Raw genomic sequence first — 25,517 nt, 5'->3', positions numbered from 1 at the left:
CTTCAGGCTGTACTGCATCAACAAGCGACATCAGTGTGTAAAGGATATCACCACATGGGCTCAGGAACACTTCAGAAACCCAATGTCAGTAACTACAGTTGTTCGCTACATCTGTAAGTGCAAGTTAAAACTCTCCTATGCAAGGCGAAAACCATTTATCAACAACACCCAGAAACACCGTCGGCTTCGCTGGGCCTGCGCTCATCTAAGATGGACTGATACAAAGTGAAAAAGTGTTATGTGGTCTGACGAGTCCACATTTCAAATTGTTTTTGGAAACTGTGGACGTCGTGTCCTCCGGACCAAAGAGGAAAAGAACCTTCCGGATTGTTATAGGCGCAAAGTATAAAAGCCAGCATGTGTGATGGTATGGGGTGTATTAGTGCCCAATACATGGGTAACTTACACATCTGTGAAGGCCCCATTAATGCTGAAAGGTAGATACAGGTTTTGGAGCAACATATGTTGCCATCCAAGCAACGTTACCATGGACGCCCCTGCTTATTTCAGCAAGACAATGCCAAGCCACGGGTTACATCAACGTGGCTTCATAGTAAAAGAGTGCGGGTACTAGACTGGCCTGCCTGTAGTCCAGACCTGTCTCCCATTGAAAATGTGTGGCGCATTATGAAGCCTAAAATACCACAACGGAGACCCCCCGGACTGTTGAACAACTTAAGCTGTACATCAAGCAAGAATGGGAAAGAATTCCACCTGAGAAGCTTAAAAAATGTGTCTCCTCAGTTCCCAAACGTTTACTGAGTGTTGTTAATGTAGTAAAAAAGCAGTCAAATGTAGTTGAAAACATAACCTCCTAACAAAAATTCAACATTAATAGCAACCATTAGTGGGGTTGTCGATTTTTGCAACCAAAAAAAGTCATGTTTTTGTTTTGTCATTTAATTTGACACTGCATGAATTTTTCCAATATTCAGTATTTAATATACAGTGTTTATGTAATATGTCAGTGTGTCAAGCTTGGGCCGAGCTTTGTATTTAGATCTCACGGCTGAAGGTGTCACGGCCTCACACACACTGTTGCACAGTCGGAAATAGTATAGTGGCTCCATGACGCAAGACTGTGATGTCACCGTGCCCTCTGTCCCCATGTCAGTGTCAGCCTCGGGACACATGGGCCTCAAAGTCATCTCTACTCCCTCCCATGTATGAACTTCTCTTTTCCAGCTGGGAAATAACTGGGTTGGACATCGCTTCACTTGTTCCACATCTTTATGTTACAGCCTTTTTCCGAAATACATTACTTTTTTGTCCTCAAAATTCTACAAACAATACCCCATAATTACAATGTAAAAAAGGTTTTTTAATTTATTTTGCAAATTTAATAAAAATACAAAACTAAAAAAAATCTCATGAACATATGTGTTCAGAGCATTTGCTCAATACTTTGTTGATGTACCTTTGGCAGCAATTACAGCCTCACGTCTTTTTGAATATGATGTCGCAAGCTCGACAGACTTATCTTTGGGCAGTTTTGCCCATTCCTCTTTGCAGCACCTCTCAAGCTCCGTCAGATTGGATAGGAAGTGTTGGTTTTCATCCAGGATGTCTCTGTACATTGCTTCATTCATCTTAGTCTAGTCAGGGAGGTGACCAAGAACCCAATGGTCACTCTGTCAGAGCTGCAGTATTTCCTCTGTAGTGAGAGGGGAACCTTCCAGAAGGACAACCATCTCTGTAGCAATCGACCAATCAGAACTGTGTATGGTAGAGTGGCCAGACGGAAGCTATTCTTAGTCAAAAGTTTGCCAAAATACACCTGAAAGACTCTCAGACCATGAGAAACAAAATTATCTGGTCTGATTAGACAAAGATTGAACTCTTTGGCGTGAATGCCAGGCATCATGTTTAGGAGGAAACCAGGCACCGCTCATCACCAGGCAAATACCATCCTAACAGTGAAGGATGGTGGTGGCAGCATCATGGTGTGGGGATGTATTTCCAGCAGGAGACTAGTCAGGATCGAGGAAGAGATGAATGCAGCAAAGACATCCTGAATGAAAACCAACGCTACCCATACTTGCCAACCTTGAGACCTCTGAATTCGGGAAATTTGGGGGGGTTGAAGTGGGCGGGGTTGGGGTGGGCGGGGCCGGGGGGACGGGGCTAAGGGGGGAGGAGTATATTTATAGCTAGAATTCACTGAAATTCAAGTATTTCTTATATATACGTATATAGTACAGTACGCAGTAATAAAAACACAGTTGTTCTACTAACTGTACTGTACTTGCTGCTTACTTAAAAAAACAAAACACTTACCTTTCACTAATTATGTACGAAAGCCTATTGTGTGCCGTTAAACAGTTTTGTAATGTTCCTGTGCCTTTAAATTGATAGGTCAATCTGTGAGGTCAATCTGTGATGTCATTTCCCCTTTAAAGCACGTCTTTGTCAAAATAGCCGGTTTCGATCCATGGTGGCAGCCAGCCTTGTGTGCTTTGACGACTAAATCAATAAAGATGATTAAAGGATTCTCAGGCCGGAATCTGTCCATCGTGTCCCAACTCTAAAATAACTACTATCCCTTCCTTAAAATTTGAGTAGCCTTTGTTCTGCCATTTGAGTACTGGCGAGCGATCTCTGAATCCGGGAACATATCCTTCACGGATTTGTTGGAAACATCCGCAATTGAGAACGGGATGTTGCTTGTAGCTATCAGCATAGCCATCTTTGTCTCGGCATATGTTACACCCTCGGGTCTCCATTTAGCAAGGTGGCCCATAATACTGGGCTGTGACTGGTGCTAGGTTGCCTCCGCCTTGTGCTTCTCTGACCGTTCATGAGTGACTATATCCATTCGGCCACCGAGTTCAATGGAGAAGTCTAATCTACAAAATTTGCAGGCAGCATAACCCTTCCCCTTCAAGCTGTCCTGGAAGAACTGAAATTCTTGTTTCCAATCTTTTTGGAACTTGCAAGCGTACTTATTCTTCTTACTCGTCGCCATGACTGTCTCTTCTTCGTTCTTCTGCTTCGTCTCTGTTATGTTTTTGGACATTACTACTTGCCGTAGTTTTGAAGCAATGCATGATGGGAATCCGGATGTTGTGTGTCAGTGTATTAACTCTCAGGAAGATGTAATTAACTATACTTACCGCTTGAACGTTGTTGTTTTTTTGCAGTGGTTACCTTCTACGCAACACTTGGAGGTCCAGCCATCTTTCACGGCCTTAATGAAACAGAAGTAACCCATATCATCACCAGCAGAAAGCTACTGGAGACCAAACTCAAGGTTAGAACACTTGTAGCAACATCAGTTCATGGTGCTGCGACAATGGAAGACACAAAAGGTCTCTGCAAAAGTAAAGAATGTTTCCTTTTGTATCATATGTATCCAACATATTCTTTCCTGCTTATCATACACATGGGTCGTTATCATGATCTAATATGCATGCTTGTCATAACCACGTGTGCTAGGCTATTCTACCGAAAGTTTCAAAGCTGCAGTGCATCATAGTAGTGGACAACACGCCAACCGCGCTGCTCGGCAATCCCAATGGCATTAGCATCCACAACATGGCTGCAGTGCAGAAGCTTGGAGATAAGACAGAGAAATGTAAGTATTTCATTTAGGTTACCGTATTTTTCGGACCGGATTATAAGGCGCATTAAAGGGGATCGTATTATGATTTTTTTTCTCCATTTAAAACACTTATTGTGATCTACATCAGTGGTCCCCAACCATCGGGCCGCGTCCCGGTACCGGTCCGCCGACCGATTGGTACCGAGCCGCACAAGAAATAAAAAAATACAAAATAAATATATATATTTTTAATTTTTATTTTATTTTTTATTAAATCAACATAAAAAACACAATATATACATTATATATCAATATAGATCAATACAGTCTGCAGGGTTACAGTCCGTAAGCACACATGATTGTATTTCTTTATGAAAAAAATAAATTAAAAAAATAATATATAGCTGCGTTGACCGGTCCGCAGCTACAAAAATGTTGGGGACCACTGGTCTACAACATGTAATGGTAGGTTCTTTGGTCAAAATGTTGCATAAATGTTTTTTTTACAGATCATCTTCGAGCTGCTTTCTGACCGTCTCTTCAGGATGTGCCCTTTTTTACATACTTAGACAGCGTCTTCTCCCCGTCATCTTTGTTGTACCGTAGTTTTTAGCGCTTCCATAGCGAGTCAGATATAAGCTAGGACTATACGCTGGTTTGTGTTAGAAATGGCAACAGAAATGGTGGATGAATGCCCCACAACGAGAGAATAGAGAAAATAGAAGGAGCTTATTGGCTATGGCACAGGCTACAATGGCGGACGCGCGCACATTTTCTGGACTTATGCAGATCCCAAATAGAAAAGTTGTGTTTGCATAATATTGCGAAAAAACCCACCAGATAATGTCTCCTAATAGGTTCCATTTAGGGCTCCTTATACACACACCATAATACCCATATGTTGAAGCACAGTACGTCTGACTACTTACCCACAATGCTCGACGTTTCATCATGCGGTGCGGCTTGGTAAAGTCATACTAAAAGACTGACATATTTTTGAGCGCTGTGTGTAGTAATGTTCTATTTTCTCAATGAAACATCAACGTTTCAGTGTTGCTTGCTTACAGGTGTTTGCTCGCATTATTTATTGAATAGGCTTCAACCTGCAGTCCACGCGTGTCTCTTATGTGTGATTGCCATCACACTTATCAATACACCTTGTACCACATAAAATTGTTAGCACAACCAGAATCAATACGTACATAAGAGGCAATGTCGATTTTTGAGAAAATGAAAGGATTTTAAGTGCGCCTTATAGTCCGAAAAATACGGTAGCTCAATCAATTATTATGAAATTTATATTTTTTGTAGGGATGCACAATATAGATTTCAAGCTGATACAGATAAATTCCTGCGTCCCAAGACAGATACTGATGAGTGATAACTTATCTATTAGTGGTGCGGGACATTTTTTTATTCACAATTGAATCACGATTCTTAATTTTTAAAGATTCTAAATGGATTCAAAATATTTAAGAATCCATTTAAAAAAAAAAAAAAAAAGTGCAGGCCATCTCGCTGCACATACAGTATATGTCAGTAGCCAAGAGGAGCTTTTGTGACCTGTAATCTTTTTTTAAAAATGTTTTATTAGAATTCATGTATCAAATAAAATAGTACCTCAACTTTGAGCTTAACTGGTACTGTGATGGAGCTTTTAACTTAGACTTAGACAAACTTTATTGATCCACAAGGGAAATTGTCCACCACAGTAGCTCAGTTACAAAGGTTGGAAAGGGTAAGGATGGAAAGGATAATACAGGAATATATATATATATATATATATATATATATATATATATATATATATATATATATATATATATATATATATATATATATATATATATATATATATATATATATATATATATATATATATATATATTCAACTTGTTTAAGTCGGGTCCACGTTAATCAATTCATGGTCAAACACATCATCAGCAGCTTTTCCATTTCTTCATAGATAAATGTCAGTTATTTGCTTATTATTTTAACATTTTTGGCTGGCGTTACACTCATTCAGCTTCGGCATGGTGCATATTTTGTTATTATTTTTTTAAATTTCGCTCTTCTTCTCAGCACTGTCCGACATGCTCACTTTCTTCTTTCATACGGTTGGAAAACAAATTTATGTCAAGTAAGACCAAATGTTTTGTTTGGATCTTACAGGGTTCACTGTGCCACGCCCAATATGGCGGGGACGCTTTTAACTCAAATTCTTGCTTGGAACTTAAAGTGTAACAAATAGGCGTCTTCGTCGGCTTTCAAAACACTGCTGTAGCGATGCCGGCATTTTGGGTGGCTGATAATGTTTGATGTGTTGATGCTTGATGCTTTTTTTGTTCTCCTCTGGGAACATTTGGTACAAATGACACGCGTAAAGTCTTTCTCTGAAACAGTAAAGAAGTCCCATACGATCGACACCATGTTTGTTTACAGTGAACAGGCTGTCTACAGCACCTGTTAATTGCTATAATGTTAATGTTCAATGTTATAATTTTCATCGGCACTACGTCATATTTCATTATTTATCGTGCACCCCTGACTATTTGTTTTATCGCTGACAAACCGCTGCCTATCTAGCCACAACTATCCTCAATCATGTTCCAGATACAACTCCTGCAGCACTGCAGTGTAATTGTGAACCTTTTTATTACACCCTCTTTAAGCGCCGCTCGTCATAGTCGAGGTTGGACTTGGGATGGACTGGTATTGGCCACAAAGGGTCGTGTGAATCAGGAAGTGCTTACATCTGTGTCAGATTAAGGCCAGTATGGTTCAGATCAGAAGTGTCCCTATTCTTGCAATTTTGTTTGTGTTTTTTATTATTGTCCTGCGGACAGGATGTGTCAAATGTGAGGGGTTTTTTGAAGAACACTTTTCTTCTACAATCATGAGAATTGTTGGAGAATTGCCATATCGTAAGCCATGGTCGCCCAATGTCCGGTTTACTATATTTTTTGACTGTACTTGAATGTATAATAGACTATATTTATATTATTCACGTGTGAATAATGCTGTATGATTGACTGTATTTATATTATTCACATGTGAATAATGCTGTATAATAGACTGCATTTATATCATTCACATGTGAATAATGCTGTATAATAGACTGTATTTATAGTATTCACATGTGAATAATGCTGTATAATAGACTGCATTTATATTATTTACATGTGAATAATGCTGTATAATAGACTGCATTTATATTATTCACATGTGAATAATGCTGTATAATAGACTGCATTTATATTATTCACATGTGAATAATGCTGTATAATAGAATGTATTTATATTATTCACATGTGAATAATTCTGTATAATAGACTGTATTTATATTATTCACATGTAAAAAATACCGAAGTGTTTGTTTATTGTGAGCGAACTGTGGTGCTGAATTTCCCCCATGGATCAATAAAATACTTTCTATTGTATTCTATTGTTATCATAGTGACGCTTATGTTCCAGTACAGTACAAGTGAACACACTGACTGACGTAGTACTTATGTGTTTTTGTTGTAAAACAGCAGGGTCTGAGCAGTATCAGCCTCTGCCTTCAGATATCGCCGTCATCATGTACACCAGTGGATCCACAGGTACTCCTAAAGGTGCCTTGATTTCGCATACCAACATCATTGCGGGCATCACTGGAATAGCTGAGCGGATACCTAACCTGAGGTGAGCTGCAATGTGTACAGTATGTTCATCGATTTCAGCTATAATCGATTTAAAAGAGGGGTGTCTACATTTTTTCCAGCGAGGGACGCATACTGAAAAGTCAAGTATGCGGCGGCCATTTTGATATTATATTTTATTTTAAATACAATGCTAACAAAATATTCTAAATGTATCTAAGACACAACTTTGTGTTATAGCTGACTCAGTACATTATTAGAGACCGACTTTGAGGACTTTAGTGCATCAGCGAGTGAATGACGGTCGGTGACACAGGTTGAGGTGTGACATGTTTAGCATCACCATGAGTCAGTTCAGTAAAAAATGTGACAAGAAAGAGGGCGTTCTCAATGCCGTCAGACACTGCCAATGTTTCTCCTGCAAGTGTGCTGTGTACAACCCTCTCGGCTCTTTTGGATTGCCGAGAAATGTCCATTTTCTCCCATCAGAGTAAGGAAGTGTCCTCCTTGGGTACCTCCATCAGACAGATTTCCAAATGAGACATCACTGACGAAAATCATTTTCAAGGCTTTGTCTCTGCCCAAGTATTAGAAGTACTAAGACACTTTCTTGCTCTTAATCTTGCACACTATTCTGTTTGCTTCATGAATATGCTGCACAGTTGCGTGTTTCATGCCTGGTGCTAAGTTGCTGGCATCAAACATTACATCTGGTCTGCTCTGTCTTGCAACCCAGAGTATTCAGACACTTTTTGGACCTGAATTGAGGCTTTTCCTTCTCACATAGGGGTGAATCTGGGTTCACAGCTCGTGGGGGATCCATGAAAATTGGCTGCACGTAGCTTTCCTGGTGCATGTTTACTTTACTTTCCACAGTCACAAAGTCTATTCCAAAAAAACTGAAGTTCTTACTTGGAATGCAGAGTGGAGCTTAGGTATCACTGAGCTGGATCCACTTGTGACATCAGCATGATTTCTTTTACACGATTGTACCAGTACAAGTAGGCATCAGAAAGGCCGTGCACGCACTTATTAAGCTTCCATAATTCCCTTCTTCTCTCTGCCTCAACAGGGGGTCTGAGGTAGTTGTCACCTGATAGTTGCATTCCCTGTAGAAACGCAGACTTAAAGGCCTACTGAAACCCACTACTACCGACCACGCAGTCTGATAGTTTATATATCAATGAGGAAATCTTAACATTGCAACACATGCCAATACGGCCGGGTTAGATTAGTAAAGTGAAATTTTAAATTTGGCGCAAAATATTCTGCTGAAAACGTCTCGGTATGATGACGTTTGCGCGTGACGTCACGGATTGTGCGGACATGTTGGGACACCGTTATGGCCAGCTATTAAGTCGTCTGTTTTCATCGCAAAATTCCACAGTATTCTGGACATCTGTGTTGGTGAATCTTTTGCAATTTGTTTAATGAACAATGAAGACAGCAAAGAAGAAATCTGTAGGTGGGATCGGTGTATTAGCGGCTGGCTACAGCAACACAACCAGGAGGACTTTGAGTTGGATAGCAGACGCGCTACCGTGAGTACAGCTTTGGCTTCCAAACATTTGATCGCTTACCCGTACGTGCGTGCCGCTATGTGCATGTCACGTACATAACTTTGGGGAAATATATGTGCTGTATGAACTTTACGGAGGTGAACGGTACTTTGGGCTGTGGGATTGAGTGTGTTGTGCAGGTGTTTGAGTTGTATTGGTGGGTTATATGGATGGGAGGGGGAGGTGTTTGTTATGCGGATTAATTTGTGGCATATTAAATAAGCCTGGTTGTGTTGTGGCTAATAGAGTATATACACTACCGTTCAAAAGTTTGGGGTCACATTGAAATGTCCTTATTTTTGAAGGAAAAGCACTGTACTTTTCAATGAAGATAACTTTAAACTAGTCTTAACTTTAAAGAAATACACTCTATACATTGCTAATGTGGTAAATGACTATTCTAGCTGCAAATGTCTGGTTTTTGGTGCAATATCTACATAGGTGTATAGAGGCCCATTTCCAGCAACTATCACTCCAGTGTTCTAATGGTACAATGTGTTTGCTCATTGGCTCAGAAGGCTAATTGATGATTAGAAAACCCTTGTGCAATCATGTTCACACATCTGAAAACAGTTTAGCTCGTTACAGAAGCTACAAAACTGACCTTCCTTTGAGCAGATTGAGTTTCTGGAGCATCACATTTGTGGGGTCAATTAAACGCTCAAAATGGCCAGAAAAAGAGAACTTCCATCTTAAACTCGACAGTCTATTCTTGTTCTTAGAAATGAAGGCTATTCCACAAAATTGTTTGGGTGACCCCAAACTTTTGAACGGTAGTGTATATGTCTTGTGTTTATTTACTGTTTTAGTCATTCCCAGCTGAATATCAGGTCCCACCCGCCTCTCACAGCATCTTCCCTATCTGAATCGCTTCCACTGCCCTCTAATCCTTCACTCTCACTTTCCTCATTCACAAATCTTTCATCCTCGCTCAAATTAATGGGGTAATCGTCGCTTTGTTTTGTTGTGTTATGTTATTTTCATTTATTTTGCACCCCCCAACCAACTGTTACATCAGCCCGGGGCGCAGCCCGAGTGGAGAAACAAAAAAAAACAGAAACAGAGACTGAGACACACAAAGGAATCTAAACTAAACATTTAAGACTCACAATGAAAACATAAATTAAAAGTAATCTGCGGTAAAAAGGTGAGTTTTAAGCCGTGCTCTAAAAGAGTCCAGAGTGGTGGCTTTCTCGGTCCGAATCGCTCTCGCTGCTGGTGGCTATGATTGTAAACAATGTGCAGATGTGAGGCGCTTCACAACCTGTGACGTCACGCTTCTTCCGGTACAGGCAAGGCTTTTTTTATCAGCGACCAAAAGTTGCGAACTTTATCGTCGATGTTCTCTACTAAATCCTTTCAGCAAAAATATGGCAATATCGCGAAATGATCAAGTATGACACATAGAATGGATCTGCTATCCCCGTTTAAATAAGAAAAATTCATTTCAGTAGGCCTTTAATATCCAGATCTTTGACAAATTAGTGCCACAAGTAGCCGAAGGTCCTTTTGCAGCTTTGACACTTCAAGCTCTCTGGCCACGACCCGCTTTTGGTGTATGTCCAGTGGGTGTCTCTTTGATGGTACACACCCAACCTCTCGTGGAAATGAACTTCTGACCCTCATCCCTTACTTCCTCAAACACATTACTATCCCTCCATCTCATTATACCTTCATGTTTTTTCTTTTCCAGCTCTGTAACTCTGGTCTAAATCGCAACTTCATTCTTCCAACTTTTGTATGGCTTCCCCTCGTCGAAGCCCGGCGGTACTTTGCAGCTACTTACCATCCTCTGCTACCAATATTACTCAATAAGTCCAACTATTATCCTTTGCCCATAGATTTAATCAGCAACGGCCATTTCTCCCTTCCTCACAGGATATGCGCCAAAAACCCTTTCCTGTTCCGCCCTTTACAATAATACTCCCTTCACAATAAGAGTTTGTGGTTACTTAGTGAACAAAAACAATAGTAATACAATGTACACAAATTAGTCTGTATCTTAACAGGTTGATTTTTTAAATAATGCAACACTTCACTCCTGTGTCTTCATTTGTTGTAGATAAGAGCTGATTAAAACTAAATAAAAATTAAGAAGTATCGCTTGATGAAATTCATATAAGACTGATTTCCTTGAGCTAATTATCAGTATGTTTACAGCGAGGAAGACAGTTACATTGGCTACCTACCTCTGGCCCATGTACTGGAGTTGATTGCAGAGCTCGTGTGCCTTTCTCACGGCTGTAGGATTGGCTATTCTTCACCTCAGACCCTCACTGACCAGGTATTTGCGCATTAGTCTGCAGACATTTTCGAAGTACAGTGCATCCGGAGAGTATTCACAGCTCACACACCTGCCTATATATAAGGTCCTACACTTGACCGTGCATGGCAGCACAAACCAAGAATGAAGTCGAAGGAATTGTCTGTAGACCTCTGAGACAGAATTGTCTCGAGGCCCAAATCTGGGGAAGGATGCTTCCCTTTAAGGTCCGAATGAGCACAGTGACCTCCATCATCTGGAACTGGAAGAAGTTCGGAACCACCAGGACTCTTTATAGATCTGGTCGGCCATCTAAACTGAGCAATCGGCGGAGCTTCCCAAAATAGGTGTGCCAAGCCCGTGGCATAATATTCAAAAAGACTTCTGGCTGTAATAGCTGCCAGAGGTGCATCAACAAAATATTGAGCAAAGGCTGTGAATATTTATGTACATGTGATTTCTTAGTTGTTTTATGTTTAATAACTTTGTAAAAAAAAGTTTTTCACATTGTCCTTAAGGGGTATTGTGTGTAGAATTGTGAGGGGGGATATTATTGCATTTTGGGATGAGGCTGTAATATAACAAAATGTGGAAAAAGTGAAGTGCTATGAATACTTACTGGATGCACTGTAAGTGGTTTTATGGTGTCCTTTGAGACGATAGTTAATCCCTGTTTACGTCGACACTCAGACTGGCTAACATAGGCGGTTCTCAACAACAGAAATGAAAACCAAAACAAATAATTTACTTGCGACTTTGGCCTGAAGCGTAAGAGTAAAATATTTCCTACAATTGTGCATATTTTGATTCTTGTATTTTCTTCTTATATTTTATACTCTTATCAAACAGATCTGTGGTAAAATTACCATTTGGAGGACCTACAAAACCCTTAGCTGTATGAGTTTGTCCTAAGGATTTGGTCCCTAGTCCTACATAAGTGTCCATTTGACTGGCGAGAAATAAGGACTTCTTTCATTTCTCATTCGCCTGTTTTGTGACATGTTTTTTTTAACAACAGTCTAAAGTTGGCTAGTGTGTGAATTAGGGGTACACTTTGCAGGATTAATTACTCTTTCCATATTATCTTATGTTATTGCCTTATAGCGTATGTCCAAAAAATCAATTATGTAAATTGCTTCATAAAGGTCCTTCTATTACACGATGGTGTGTAAAGCAGTTGTAAAGTTAATACCGTATTTTCCGGACTATAAACCACTACTTTCTCCCCAAGCTTTGAACCCTGCGGCTTAAAGGTGCGGCTGATCTATGGATTTTTCTACATTAACGGCTAAATTATGGAATGAATTAGGCAAAGAAATCAAGCAATGTACGAAAATGATCCACTTTAAGAAACTGTTCAAAGTGTTTACAAAGTGCAAGGAAGAAGAATCCTGATAAATATCTTGAAACTTATTAAAAAAAGAGAAAATCTTATTAATCTCTTAAAGGATGATTAAAGGCAATTATGATTGTTTTGTTTGATCAGCCGTTTTACTGCCGTGGTACAGGCACCGTTTGGAAGCAATTAATAAACATTTTTCAAAATCTTTCCATGTCAATATCTCATTTCACAACGTATATATCTGCAGCTTATGGTGCAGCAAAAAATAAAAACACGTTTTATTATTTTTATTTATTTAGTGGGTGCGGCTTATATACCGGTGCGGCTTATAGTCTGGAAAATACGGTACCTTTTGTAAGAATTAATGAAAAGGTTTTTATTTTGTAATTATTTTATAGCACTGTGAGAAAAATTAATCCAATCCATCAATTGAACTAATGTTTGTGTTTTCTTCACTTCTCGCCATAGTCCAGCATGATCAAGCAAGGCAGCAAGGGAGACACCAGTGTCCTGCAGCCCACTCTGATGGCAGCCGTCCCTGTAAGCACTCGCTTTTGACTTCTGCTTACGTTTATTGTAAAGATTTGATACAACCACCATGGGATCATGAATGAATAACACGATGCAAACCACTAGTGAATACTCATCGATCGGAAAAACACGGGTTTTGCCTGAAGACATCTTAAAGTAAGCCTCCCATGTCTTGGAGTCAGCTTTTTTTGGCAGATGAATCCAAAGTCGAGTCAGTTTTATTTAAGCCAATTCACAACAGAACTTTATACACACATGGAGCAGGTCTAGAACCACGCTCTTCATACATTTAAGAGAACCACTAAACTCCATATGAGCAAGCACTTGGTGACAGAAGCAAGGCAAAACTCCTCCTACGCTACAGTATGTGGGTTGGCCGTCTGTCTCGACCAATTGGGTTGAGATTAGGGATGTAACGACAAAAGGTAAAAATGATAACCGCGGTAAAATCATCGCTTTAAATTTAAACTATCAAAAAACCTGATCGATAACAGCGCTTTGATGTACTCACAGACTGACTGGTGCTAGCTTGCTGGCTTAAATGCTAACATTAACGTCTTTCCCCATCAAAAATGACATACTCCAATCTAAACTTATATAAAAACTAGAGATGTCCGATAATATCGGACTGCCGATATTATCGGCCGATAAATGCTTTAAAATGTAATATCATAAATTATCGGTATCGGTTTTAAAAAGTAAAATTCATGACTTTTTAAAACGCGCTGTACGGAGTGGTACACGGACGTAGGGAGAAGTACAGAGCGCCAATAAACCTTAAAGGTACTGCCTTTGCGTGCCGGCCCGATCACTTAATATCTACGGCTTTTCACACACACAAGTGAATGCAAGGCATACTTGGTCAACAGCCATACAGGTCACACTGAGGGTGACCGTATAAACAACTTTAACACTGTTACAAATATGCGCCACATTGTGAACCCACACCAAACAAGAATGACAAACACATTTCGGGAGAACATCCGCACCGTAACACAACAGAACAAATACCCAGATTCCCTTGCAGCACTAACTCTTCCGGGACGCTACAATATAATTCTGCTCATTGAACCTATAAGCTGTGCTTTCTAGAACAGAGTGATCATTCGATACTCAAAATAATATGAGATGGATATAGTTTTACGATGCGTTCAAGGACCGCTGAACAGACTAGGACGCCACAACGCCCGTCAGTTTGTTACGGACCTTTCACTTAAATACATTTTAAAGTGCTACAGTACAAACCAATGTATAAAACAATAACAGCTTAGCCATTAAAACAGATTAAATACTAAGACTAAAACACAAAACAAACACAAAGCATGCAAAATAGTATGTCTATTTATTTTAGTTATTTAAAAAAAATAACTCGGTCAATAGATTTCAGTGTGTCTAAAAGTACTTTTTGAGCACATTCGACAATACCTCAATAATAATGATAACCTTGATATACATTTTTTATATTGTTACATCACTAGTTGAGATAGATAGCCTCAAAAGAAGGGTGAAGGGGAGACAGAGAGAGAAAATAGGACAGAGGGGTTTTAGCGACCAAAATAGGGATAAGAGTAGGGGTGCAGTGATTCGTCGACATTGTCTGAAAAAATTGTTTTTCGCTGACAAAGTCATCTGTCGATCATATTCGGTGACATCATTGCTCGTGTTTTTCCAAGCATAAACGACCGGCAAGCAACAGGAAAAGAAAAGTGGTAGCAGTCACTGGAACACACCACAGAGTGAAAACATCGAAATTATGAGAAGTATGTGAAAAACATAACAATAACATAATTGTTCATTTGAAAAGCGAAACTCGCTTTTAATTGCGGTACGTCCCTGATGTATCACTTAGGGAGAGGCACGTCCAACATTTGGAGGATGCAGTCTCCTCTGCAGGATAGTTGCTGTAGCTCCAGTCTCCAGTTGAAGCTATTGTTCAATCTATCATTTTAGACATAGTCCGCCAGCTAAACTTTGTCTTAATTCCTGTGTGCGGGTTTCTACAATCCCGAACATTAACATTGGTTGGATAAATATTATTTTAACAGCATATTTGAATTCAAAATTATACTATTATTATTCATATTATTTTTGCTGTCCAAAGAAATCAGTGGCATTTGGTTGTATTCACCTGATGTCACATCCGGCTCATTGAAAAATATGTGAGACTTAAGGTGGTGGTCAAGCGGGTGTCTGTTGTAACGGCATTTTGCCTTTCTCTAAGAAAAAAGCCCTATGCTTGCGTAGTTTCAGCCTGTTGGAACCGTTCAAATCGCAAAAAGGGTCAAAGTTAAATTTAAAAAGACTGCAAGATGTTACGAAATGAGGACGAGAAACGCACAAGTTTGTAGTGAACACTTAGATCTTGTTTCGGAGTTCTTGAAATGCATTTTTGCAAGGAATGTTTTGTAAAGCACTACACTGCAAAAAGTCAGTGTTCAAAAACAAGAAAAAAAATAAATAAATTAGGGGTATTTTATTTGAACTAAGCAAAATTATCTGCCAATAGAACAAGAACATTTGGCTTGTCAAGACTTTCCAAAACAAGTAAAATTAGCTAACCTCAATGAACCCAAAAATAAGTATATGCTCACTAATAACAGCTGTACTACTATATGAGTATGTATTTCCTATTGTTTCATTGAAAATAAAACAGCAAAGTCCATTTGGCTGTCATCTGTTTTAATATGAGACACAATTGTGTCAAAGTCATGATTTTTTTTTTCATGCTTGAAAGAAGAAATTATTACTTCAAAAAAGTAGTTTTATACTTGTGAGTGTTGATGACACAGCTTTGCAACAGTTGATATTCTAGTTTCAAGCATGTTTTACTCAATATAGGTCATCAAATCTCAGCAACAAGCTGTAATATCTTACTGAGATAATGTAGGACCAAAACCCTTAAAACAAGTAAAACACTAACATAAAATCTGCTTAGTGAGAAGAATTATCTTATCAGACAGAAAATAAGCAAATATCACCCTTAATTGAGATATTTAATCTTACTTAGATTTCAGTTTTTGCAGTGTAACTTGGCAAGTCTAAATAAAAGAAAGTAAATGCGAGCAAAACCTAAGAGAGTTAAGCTTTTATCATAGGCAGCAATCATATATTCATCAAAGATCTATACTTGCATGCATAAAAACTTTTTTTTTTTAAATGTGAAAGGTGCAGTTCCCCCCAAACCTGATCTACTAAACTGGTGCATAGAGGATTGTATCTCTTAAAGGCCTACTGAAATCCACTACTACCGACCACGCAGTCTGATAGTTTATATATCAATGATGAAATCTTAACATTGCAACACATGCCAATACGGCCGGGTTAACTTATAAAGTGCAGTTTTAAATTTCCCGCGAAACTTCCGGTTGAAAACGTCTATGTATGATGACGTATGCGCGTGACGTCAATGGTTGAAACGGAAGTATTCGGACCCCATTGGATCCAATACAAAAAGCTTTGAAAAGTTTTGATCGCAAAATTCCACAGTATTCTGGACATCTGTGTTGGTGAATCTTTTGCAATTTGTTTAATGAACAATGGAGACTGCAAAGAAGAAAGTTGTAGGTGGGATTGGTGTATTAGCGGCGGACTACAGCAACACAACCAGGAGGACTTTGAGATGGATAGCGGACGCGCTATCCGATGCTAGCCGCCGACCGCATCTATGATCGGGTGAAGTCCTTCGTCGCTCCGTCGATCGCTGGAACGCAGGTGAGCACGGGTGTTGATGAGCAGATGAGGGCTGGCGTAGGTGGAGCGCTAATGTTTTTATCATAGCTTTGACGAGGTCCCGTAGCTAAGTTAGCTTCAATGGCATCGTTAGCAACAGCTTCGCCAGGCTGGAAAGCATTAACCGTTTATTTACATGTCCAGGGTTTAATAGTATTGTTGATTTTCTGTCTATCCTTCCAGTCAGGGGCTTATTTCTTTTGTTTCTATCTGCATTTAAGCCCGATACTATCACGTTAGCTCCGTAGCTAAAGAGCTTTACCGATGTATTGTCGTGGAGATAAAAGTCACTGTGAATGTCCAATTCGCGTTCTCGACTCTCATTTTCAAGAGGATATAGTATCCGAGGTGGTTTAAAATACAAATCCGTGATCCACAATAGAAAAAGGAGAAAGTGTGGAATCCAATGAACCCTTGTACCTAAGTTACGGTCAGAGCGAAAAAAGATACGTCCTGCACTGCACTCTAGTCCTTCACTCTCACATACCTCATCCACAAATCTTTCATCCTCCCTCAAATTAATGGAGTAATCGTCGCTTTCTCGGTCCGAATCGCTCTCGCTGCTGGTGTAAACAATGGGGAAATGTGAGGAGCCTTTCAACCTGTGACGTCACGCTACTTCCAGTACAGGCAAGGCTTTTTTTATCAGCGACCAAAACTTTATCGTCGATGTTCTCTACTAAATCCTTTCAGCAAAAATATGGCAATATCGCGAAATGATCAAGTATGACACATAGAATGGATCTGCTATCCCCGTTTAAATTAAAAAAAATTCATTTCAGTTGGCCTTTAAAGGCCTTTAAACGACGATAAAGTTTGCAACTTTTGCTCGCTGATAAAAAAAACCTTGCCCTTACCGAAAGTAGCGTGACGTCACAAGCGGTAGTGCTGCTCACAATTCCCCGTTGTTTACAATGGAGCGAGAGATATTAGGAGCGAGAAAGTGACGATTACCCCATTAATTTGAGCGAGGACGAAAGATTCGTGGATGAGGAACGTTAGAGTGACAGACTAGAATGCAGTTCAAGAGATATCTTTTTTCGCTCTGACCGTAACTTAGGTACAAGCTGGCTCATTGGAATCCACACTCTCTCCTTTTTCTATTGTGGATCACGGATTTGTATTTTAAACCACCTCGGATACTATATCCTCTTGAAAATGAGAGTCGAGAAGGCGAAATGAACATTAACAGTGACTTTTATCTCCACGACAATACATCGACGAAGCTCTTAGCATGAGCTAACGTGATAGCATCTGTCTCAAATGCAGATAGAAACAAAATAAATAAATCCCTGACTGGAAGGATAGACAGAAGATCAACAATACTACTATCAGGAGACACCGAACCAAACACTGGACATGTAAATACACGGTTAATGTGTATTCGACGCCTGTCGAAGCCTAGCAATGCTGTTGCTAACAACGCTAACTTAACAACGGGACCTCGTCAGAGCTATGATAAAAACATTAGCGCTCCTCCTACGCCAGCCAGCCCTCCTCCGCTCATCAACACCCGTGCTCACCTGCGTTCCAGCGATCGACGATGTGTCTTCTATCCAACAAAGTCCTCCTTGTTGTGTTGCTACAGCCAGCCGCATACACCGATCCCACCTACAACGTTCTTCTTTGCAGCCTCCATTGTTCATTAAACAAATTGCAAAAGATTCACCAACACAGATGTCCAGAATACTGAGGAATTTTGTAGAAGAAAACAGAGCTCTGTGTATTGTGTCCAAAAGGGTCCAAACACTTCCGTGGACCTCGCGACGTCACACGCATACGTCATCCTCCAAAGGCGTTTTGAACCGGAAGTTCCCCGGGAAATTTCAAATTGCACTTTATAAGTTAACCCGGCCGTATTGGCATGTGTTGCAATGTTAAAATTTCATCATTGATATATAAACTATCAGACTGCGTGGTCGGTAGTAGTGGGTTTCAGTAGGCCTTTAAGTGAGCAACATAAGGAGCGCAATGCATTTAGTGTGTCTTCATAAGAATGAATTTGCTGATTTTCAGAATGCCCACAATACTGGGAGGAGAAGATGTAAATATAATAATTTAGCACACGCAGTGTGATTTATTAAGACTAAAACTGTGGCCGCGGTTTTGTGTCTATATTTAGTACATTTAGCAAGGACGTGCAAACTGGCAGTTGCATGGAAAAAACTGAGGAGGCGATCGCGCTGCAGCTCCGTCCTACGTTGGTGTGGACTGTCAAACATGAACATTTTAGCCATTTAATCTATTCAGCAATATACTTTTTACATTTTAGAGCTGCTGCATGACTTAAGGGGCTGATAAAACAAATTCAATTGATGCATTTGGGTGTCTTGTGCTGTTTTTTTTATCATGTTTGTTTTTTTCATATATATGAAAAAACTTTTGTTGCGTCTGGAACATTCCAGCGCCAATCATAGTCAATGTCAGCATCTTCCAGGGCACCTTCAGTGTGTCAAAAAAATGGGCTCCATTGTGGATTCTCTGCAGGACTGCTTCTAAAAATGCCCCCAAGAAGTGGTAATGTCTTCTGCATGTTTGAAAACATACCAAAACACCCCAGATAGGAGCATGATAACATTAATGTGCAGTAAATGAGTGTATCCATGGTGAAAGCCATGTAGTACACACAAAAGCCTGATTTAAATAAGGCAGTCTGCGTCACTTTTCACCCAACACTCCCAGTAATAGTACACACAATTTTATAGTTTACACACGCTGTTTAGCACGAGGTATTCGTATCTTAGGCCCCGTTTACACTAAGCCGGCTAATGTTATCCAGGGTAAATCCCACCTAACCTTATCCTTGTCCACACACACACAATGCTCGTTTAAGACCCCCTCCCCCTCCGTCAGCCGGTGCAACGCGACCTAGTACGCATGCGCGGAATATGCACACGTCATAGTCACCTCCAGTGTTGCTTTGTGTGCAAGTTCTTAAATTTAACTTATCTGAACAATATCCAGTGATGTGGTATTTCAATTAACTGGAATCCAGTGTGCTGTGGGGCCCTAATGTAGTGAATCACACCTGAGCCATCATAAATTAATCAAATCTTTATTAGACACGTAAACAATGTGATAAAGAACATTTTACATCAATCAATCTAGGGATCTAGATATATGGTCAGGACACTCCTCACTCTTTTGCCTTCACCTTCATTGTCCATTTGTTTTTGGTGACTTTATATACTCTGGACCGAGATGTTGAGTCCGCGACATACATGGCGGACAATAATTGATACAGTCTGCTTTGCCAGTCCAAAAGTATTTGTCGTTTTCCGTAGTTAGTCTTCTCCCTCAACGGCCAGGTAATACAAAGCACACGCTTTTTTATCACATCCACGGGAGCCTGCATTCTCGTTGACTCTCCTTCAACAAATGGACAAAGTTTTTCACTAAGTAGAGTCACAGCTGACCTCGACATTCGAAATTTCTCTTGCCGTCTGAGAAGTGTTGTATCCCAAATAGCTGCAATCGCTTTCTCTTAAGGTATTCATGTGTGATTTCCACAAGCGTCTGTACATGTAGAAGGAGAAAGTCTGGATGACTGGCCTCCATCTTTTCCAGTGGTTACCTCCAAATTACAAAACCGCTTTATTATGAAGCTGGCTGTGGCGCGTTCTTTCTGACGTCACTTCCTGTGTGTGGCGCGTTCTTTCTGACGTCACTTCCTCTCCGAACTAAGTTTGTAAACGATCAATGAGTCCATACAAAGCTAAGAGACGGAGATTTAAGAAATACACGGCGCACTTACCCGTGTAAAAATTTGTCAGAGGAGGGGAACCTTAAACGTTAGTTTAGTGTGGCTGAAACGGGGCTTAGCTTAAATAATTATTCGTTTAAGGGGTTATCCGGCTTAGTGTAGACATAGCCTTAGTAGATCAGGCCCTCAGTGTCATGCTATAAAGAGTCCAATAGCTTTTCAGTTCCAAGCAAAGTACTTTTCCCCACTGGATTCCCTCTAGCTCACCACACTTACAACACCTCCCTCCCTCCTCCCTCCCCCCCTCCCTATCTCCCAGTGGTCGTGGAGCAAAGGGCAGAGGGTCTCAGTGTCTGGAACCATTCACAGCTGTGAACAGAACGTGAGAAAGCCCCACGTGGTCATCCCCACGAAATGCACTCATGCGCACACGCAACCTCACTCACAGCAAAGTGTTTGCCGTGCTATGACTTCTTGTCACATGACATCTTGTCGAATTATGTGCAGACTTCCTCTCCTATTGTGGTTGCTTTGCACGCAACATATGAACCTACATCCACCAGACCAGTCCATGCCTATTTTTTGTTTCTCCACAAGTTGTTTTAATCTCTTTCACATTAACTTACGAGCCCATCTTTGTCGTCTGTCCGCCCCACACACCCTGTGAGTTCAGGAGATCATGGATCGCATTTATAAGAACGTGATGGACAAGGTGGAGGAGATGACGTCTGTCCAGCAAATGCTCTTCACACTGGCATACAACTACAAACTGGAGCAGCTCAGCAAAGGTTACAGCACACCTCTGTGTGACATGTACGTACGTCCCAATACTAATATACGGGTGTCCAAAGTGCAGCCTTGGGGCCATAGCGGCCTGCGGTTCCTTTTTATATGGACCCCCGGCGCATTATAGAAACCACAAAGGTGGGAATCATAAGGCAAAGGGCACCGTGTGCTGTAAAGAGGGGAAAGTTACTAATAATAGCACAAAGCTTTGTCTTTAAAAGGGATATCTGTATGCATTATGTAACTTTTTTTTTGCCGTTTTACAATCTAAAAAAATATGTATGTACATGTAAATGTGTATGTATGTATTTATATATGTGTATATATGTATATATTATCCATCCATCCATTTACTACTGTGTGTCCCTTTTGGGGTTACGGGGGCCAACACAGATAGACAGACAACATCCACACTCACATATATATATATATCCATCCATCCATCTTCTTCCGCTTATCCGAGGTTGGGTCGCTGGGGGCAACAGCCTAAGCAGGGAAACCCAGACTTCCCTCTCGACAGCCACTTTGTCCAGCTCCTCCTGGGGAATCCCGAGGTGTTTCCAGGCCAGCGGGGAAAGATAGTCTTTTCAACGTGTCCTGGGCCTTCCTCGTGGCCTCCTACCGGTCGGACGTGCCTAGGGAGGCGTTCGGGTGGCATCCTGACCAGATGCCCGAACCACCTCATCTGGATCCTCTCGATGTGAAGGAGCAGCGACTTTCCTTTGAGCTCCACCCGGATGACAGAGCTTCTCACCCTATCTCTAAGGGAGAGCCCCGCCACCCGGCGGAGGAAGCTCATTTCGGCCGCTTGTACCCGTGATCTTGTCCTTTCGGTCATAACCCAAAGCTCATGACCATAGGTGAGGATGGGAACGTAGAACGACCGGTAAATTGAGAGCTTTGCCTTCCGGCTCAGCTCCTTCTTCACCACAACGGATTGATACGGCGTCCGCATTACTGAAGACGCCGCACTAATCCGCCTGTCGATCTCACGATCCATTCACTCGTGAACAAGACTCCAAGGTACTAGAACTCCTCCACTTGGGGCAAGATCTCCTCCCCAACCCGGAGATGGCACTCTACCCTTTTCCGGGCGAGAACAATGGACTCGGACTTGGAGGTGCTGATTCTCATCCCAGTCACACTCGACTGCGAACTGATCCAGTGAGAGCTGAAGATCCAGGCCAGATGAAGCCATCAGGACCACATCATCTGCAAAAATCAGAGACCTAATCCTGCAGCCACCAAACCAGATACCCTCAATGCCCTGACTGCGCCTAGAAATTCTGTTCATAAAAGTTATGAACAGAATCGGTGACAAAGGGTAGCCTTTGCGGAGTCCAACCCTCACTGGAAATGAGACCGACTTACTGCCGGCAATGCGAACCAAGCTCTGACACTGATCATAAAGGGAGCGGACCGCCACAATCAGACAGTCCGTTACCCCATACTCTCTGAGCACTCCCCACAGGACTTCCCGGGGTACACGGTCGAATGCCCTCTCGAAGTCCACAAAGCACATGTAAACTGGTTGGGCAAACTCCCATGCACCCTCAAGGACCCTGCCGAGAGTATAGAGCTGGCCCACAGTTCCACGACCAGGACGAAAACCCCACTGTTCCTCCTGAATCCGAGGTTCGACTATCCGGCGTAGCCCCCTCTCCAGTACACCTGAAGAGACCTTGTCGGGAAGGCTGAGGAGTGTGATCCCACGATAGTTGGAACACACCCTCCAGTTCCCCTTCTTAAAGAGAGGAACCACCACCCCGGTCTACCAATCCAGAGGTACCACCCCCGATGTCCACGCGATGTTGCAGAGTCTTGTCAACCAAGACAGCCCCACAGCATCCAGAGCCTTAAGGAACTCTGAGCGGATCTCGTCCACCCCCGGGGCCTTGCCACCGAGGAGCTTTTTAACTACCTCGGCAACCTCAGCCCTCCGCAGGCACTGCTTCCTCATAGGAAGATGTGTTGGTGGGATTGAGGAGGTCTTCGAAGTATTCCTCCCACCGATTCACAATATCCGCAGTCGAGGTCAGCAGAACACCATCCCCACAATACACGGTGTTGACATATATATATATATATATTCACATACATACATACACATTATATATATATATATATATATATATATATATATATATATATATATATATATATATATATATATATATATATATATATATATATATATATATATATATATATATATATATACATACATACACACACATTATATATATATATATATATATATATATATATATATATATATATATATATATATATATATATATATATATATATATATATATATATCAGAGGTGTGGACTCGAGTCACATGACTTGGACTCGAGTCAGACTCGAGTCATGAATTTGATGACTTTAGACTCGACTTGACAAAATGTAAAGAGACTTGCAACTCGACTTAGACTTTAACATCAATGACTTGTGACTTCACTTGGACTTGAGCCTTTTGACTTGACATGACTTGCTACTTTCCACAAAACCCAAAGCTTAAAAAGTTTTTTGGGAGCGCTCCGTATCTTTCTTTTTGTACGTGACTGTCTGTCTATCAGCGTGTGTGCTGCTTGTCAGCTGGTGTGCTATCAGTACAACAGCCAATCAAATTAGTTATACGTTGTTTTCATCACACAGCATTCATCCAATCAAATTTCAGGACAACCACCGAACAAGAGTTGTCAAACAATGCGGCAGAGAGAAACAATTATGCCAAAGTTGGTTTCGTTCGGGTATAAAAACTACGACTTGGTCAACAAAAAACAAATTGCAGTATGCTAAACATGCAGTTCGAATATTACAGACGGAGACGCAACAACTTCCAACTTCGTTCGACATTTGAAGTTGCACAAAGAAGGGTAAGTTTTGAATGTAAGATAACGTTTATTGGCTAAGTAACATGACTTTTATTTGCTGTGTAGTTAAATCAGTGAGGCTGTAAACTCACTGCTAACGTTATAACCATAGACATCTTATAAGGGTACGCAGCATCGAGCGCTACTGCCTACTGGCGCAGACGAGACGCGGGGCCGCCATCTTGGAGTGGTGATCCGCTCCACTCAGTGCAATTCATTTGGCAGGAGCAATGAACTGTCAGCGCATTTAATTCATTTTACCTCACTGAATACCACTGATTTTCACGCGTTTTTTTGTCATACGTGTAGCTATGATAACGGACACATGTTTTGGCGAGTTTTATTATTCATAGTTTGCTTAACAGTAATATAATATTCTTATATGCTATAAGTGACCAGACGTCCGAGATCAAAACTGGGAAAATAATCCCAGAGAAGGGGGAAAAAACGGTAAGCTATTTTTAAATTGAAGAAACAATATGATTAGGTTATATATACATGCGTATATCCTACATGAACAATGTATGAATACATTAGATATCTATATATTTTAGGGACCTATAGACTGTATCTCTGTTGCTGCAGCAGCAGAGAGTTTATTCTGTCTTGACACTTTGTATTGATATTTTGTATTACATTCTTCCCTTAAATGATCATGTTTACAGTGATTGTTATATATGTATTTTTTATGTATGTCGCTTTGGATAAAAGCGTCTGCCAAATACTTAAACATATATAAACACCTGAAAGTCTTTATAGCAGCTAAAACCACCAATCTGTTTCACTACATTCAGAATAAAACCAAATGCTGTTTTACCCAACAATGTTAGTATTTGAATATTGTTACTTGAAGACTTATTCCTGGTTACAATTATACTGTTAAGAAAGTATTGTCTTATATATTGCCTAAAATGAGAATGCATCATAATCAGTGGCGGCTGGTGAATTTTGTTTTAGGTGGGGCTGAAAGTTTGTAAACCAAACCCCTGTAGGGGCGTCATCCTCCCCCAGAAGATTTATTTGTGATTTTCACATACAAATATTGAAGATCTTTGCTCTTTCTCAACTCTGTGGTGATATATTATTTTCATAAAATACAACCAATAGTATGTTAATGTTTGTTTTTGCAAATGTGTTTATTCTGTAAAGGAATGAGTTAAATGTTTAAAATTGTTTAAACTATTAAAATGACTGGTTAATAGTGCTATTATGAATTGCAATGTCAGCACTATTTTTTTCCTGCAATTTCAGATGCACTTGTTTTAATAAATAAATACAGCGGTTTAAAAGCATACACAATATGTGTAAAAATATTAGTCTGTGGTTAAAAGGACTTGAAACTCAAAATGCAAGACTTGGGACTCGACTTGAGACTTTCCAGTCTTGACTTTGGACTTGACTCGGGACTTGCCTGTCTTGACTCGGGACTTGACTCGAGACTTGAGGGCTAAGACTTGAGACTTACTTGTGACTTGCAAAGCAATGACTTGGTCCCACCTCTGGTATATATATATATATATATAATATATATAATGTGTATGTA

The 25,517-nt window shown here is 40.5% G+C and overlaps 1 protein-coding gene and 1 long non-coding RNA gene across 2 annotated transcripts in view; one reads left to right on the top strand and one right to left on the bottom strand.

Annotated features, from left to right (window-relative positions):
• Nucleotides 1-25,517, bottom strand: part of LOC133663469 (uncharacterized) — a 120,269-nt gene that overhangs the window by 57,860 nt on the left and 36,892 nt on the right. The window lies entirely within an intron of this gene.
• acsl3a (acyl-CoA synthetase long chain family member 3a) overlaps nucleotides 1-25,517 on the top strand; it is a 114,274-nt gene that overhangs the window by 60,411 nt on the left and 28,346 nt on the right. The window contains exons 4-9 of the mRNA XM_062067947.1: nucleotides 3,141-3,250; nucleotides 3,436-3,574; nucleotides 7,075-7,225; nucleotides 10,902-11,025; nucleotides 12,815-12,886; nucleotides 20,983-21,122. Of these exons, the coding sequence (XP_061923931.1) occupies nucleotides 3,141-3,250; nucleotides 3,436-3,574; nucleotides 7,075-7,225; nucleotides 10,902-11,025; nucleotides 12,815-12,886; nucleotides 20,983-21,122 (736 nt within the window). The remainder of the gene's footprint in view (nucleotides 1-3,140; nucleotides 3,251-3,435; nucleotides 3,575-7,074; nucleotides 7,226-10,901; nucleotides 11,026-12,814; nucleotides 12,887-20,982; nucleotides 21,123-25,517) is intronic.

This window comes from Entelurus aequoreus, linkage group LG13 (assembly GCF_033978785.1).
Source record: "Entelurus aequoreus isolate RoL-2023_Sb linkage group LG13, RoL_Eaeq_v1.1, whole genome shotgun sequence".
Classification (NCBI taxonomy): Eukaryota; Metazoa; Chordata; class Actinopteri; order Syngnathiformes; family Syngnathidae; genus Entelurus; species Entelurus aequoreus.
Note: the sequence above shows the minus strand (reverse complement) of the source record. Positions and strands in the feature narration are given on the sequence as shown.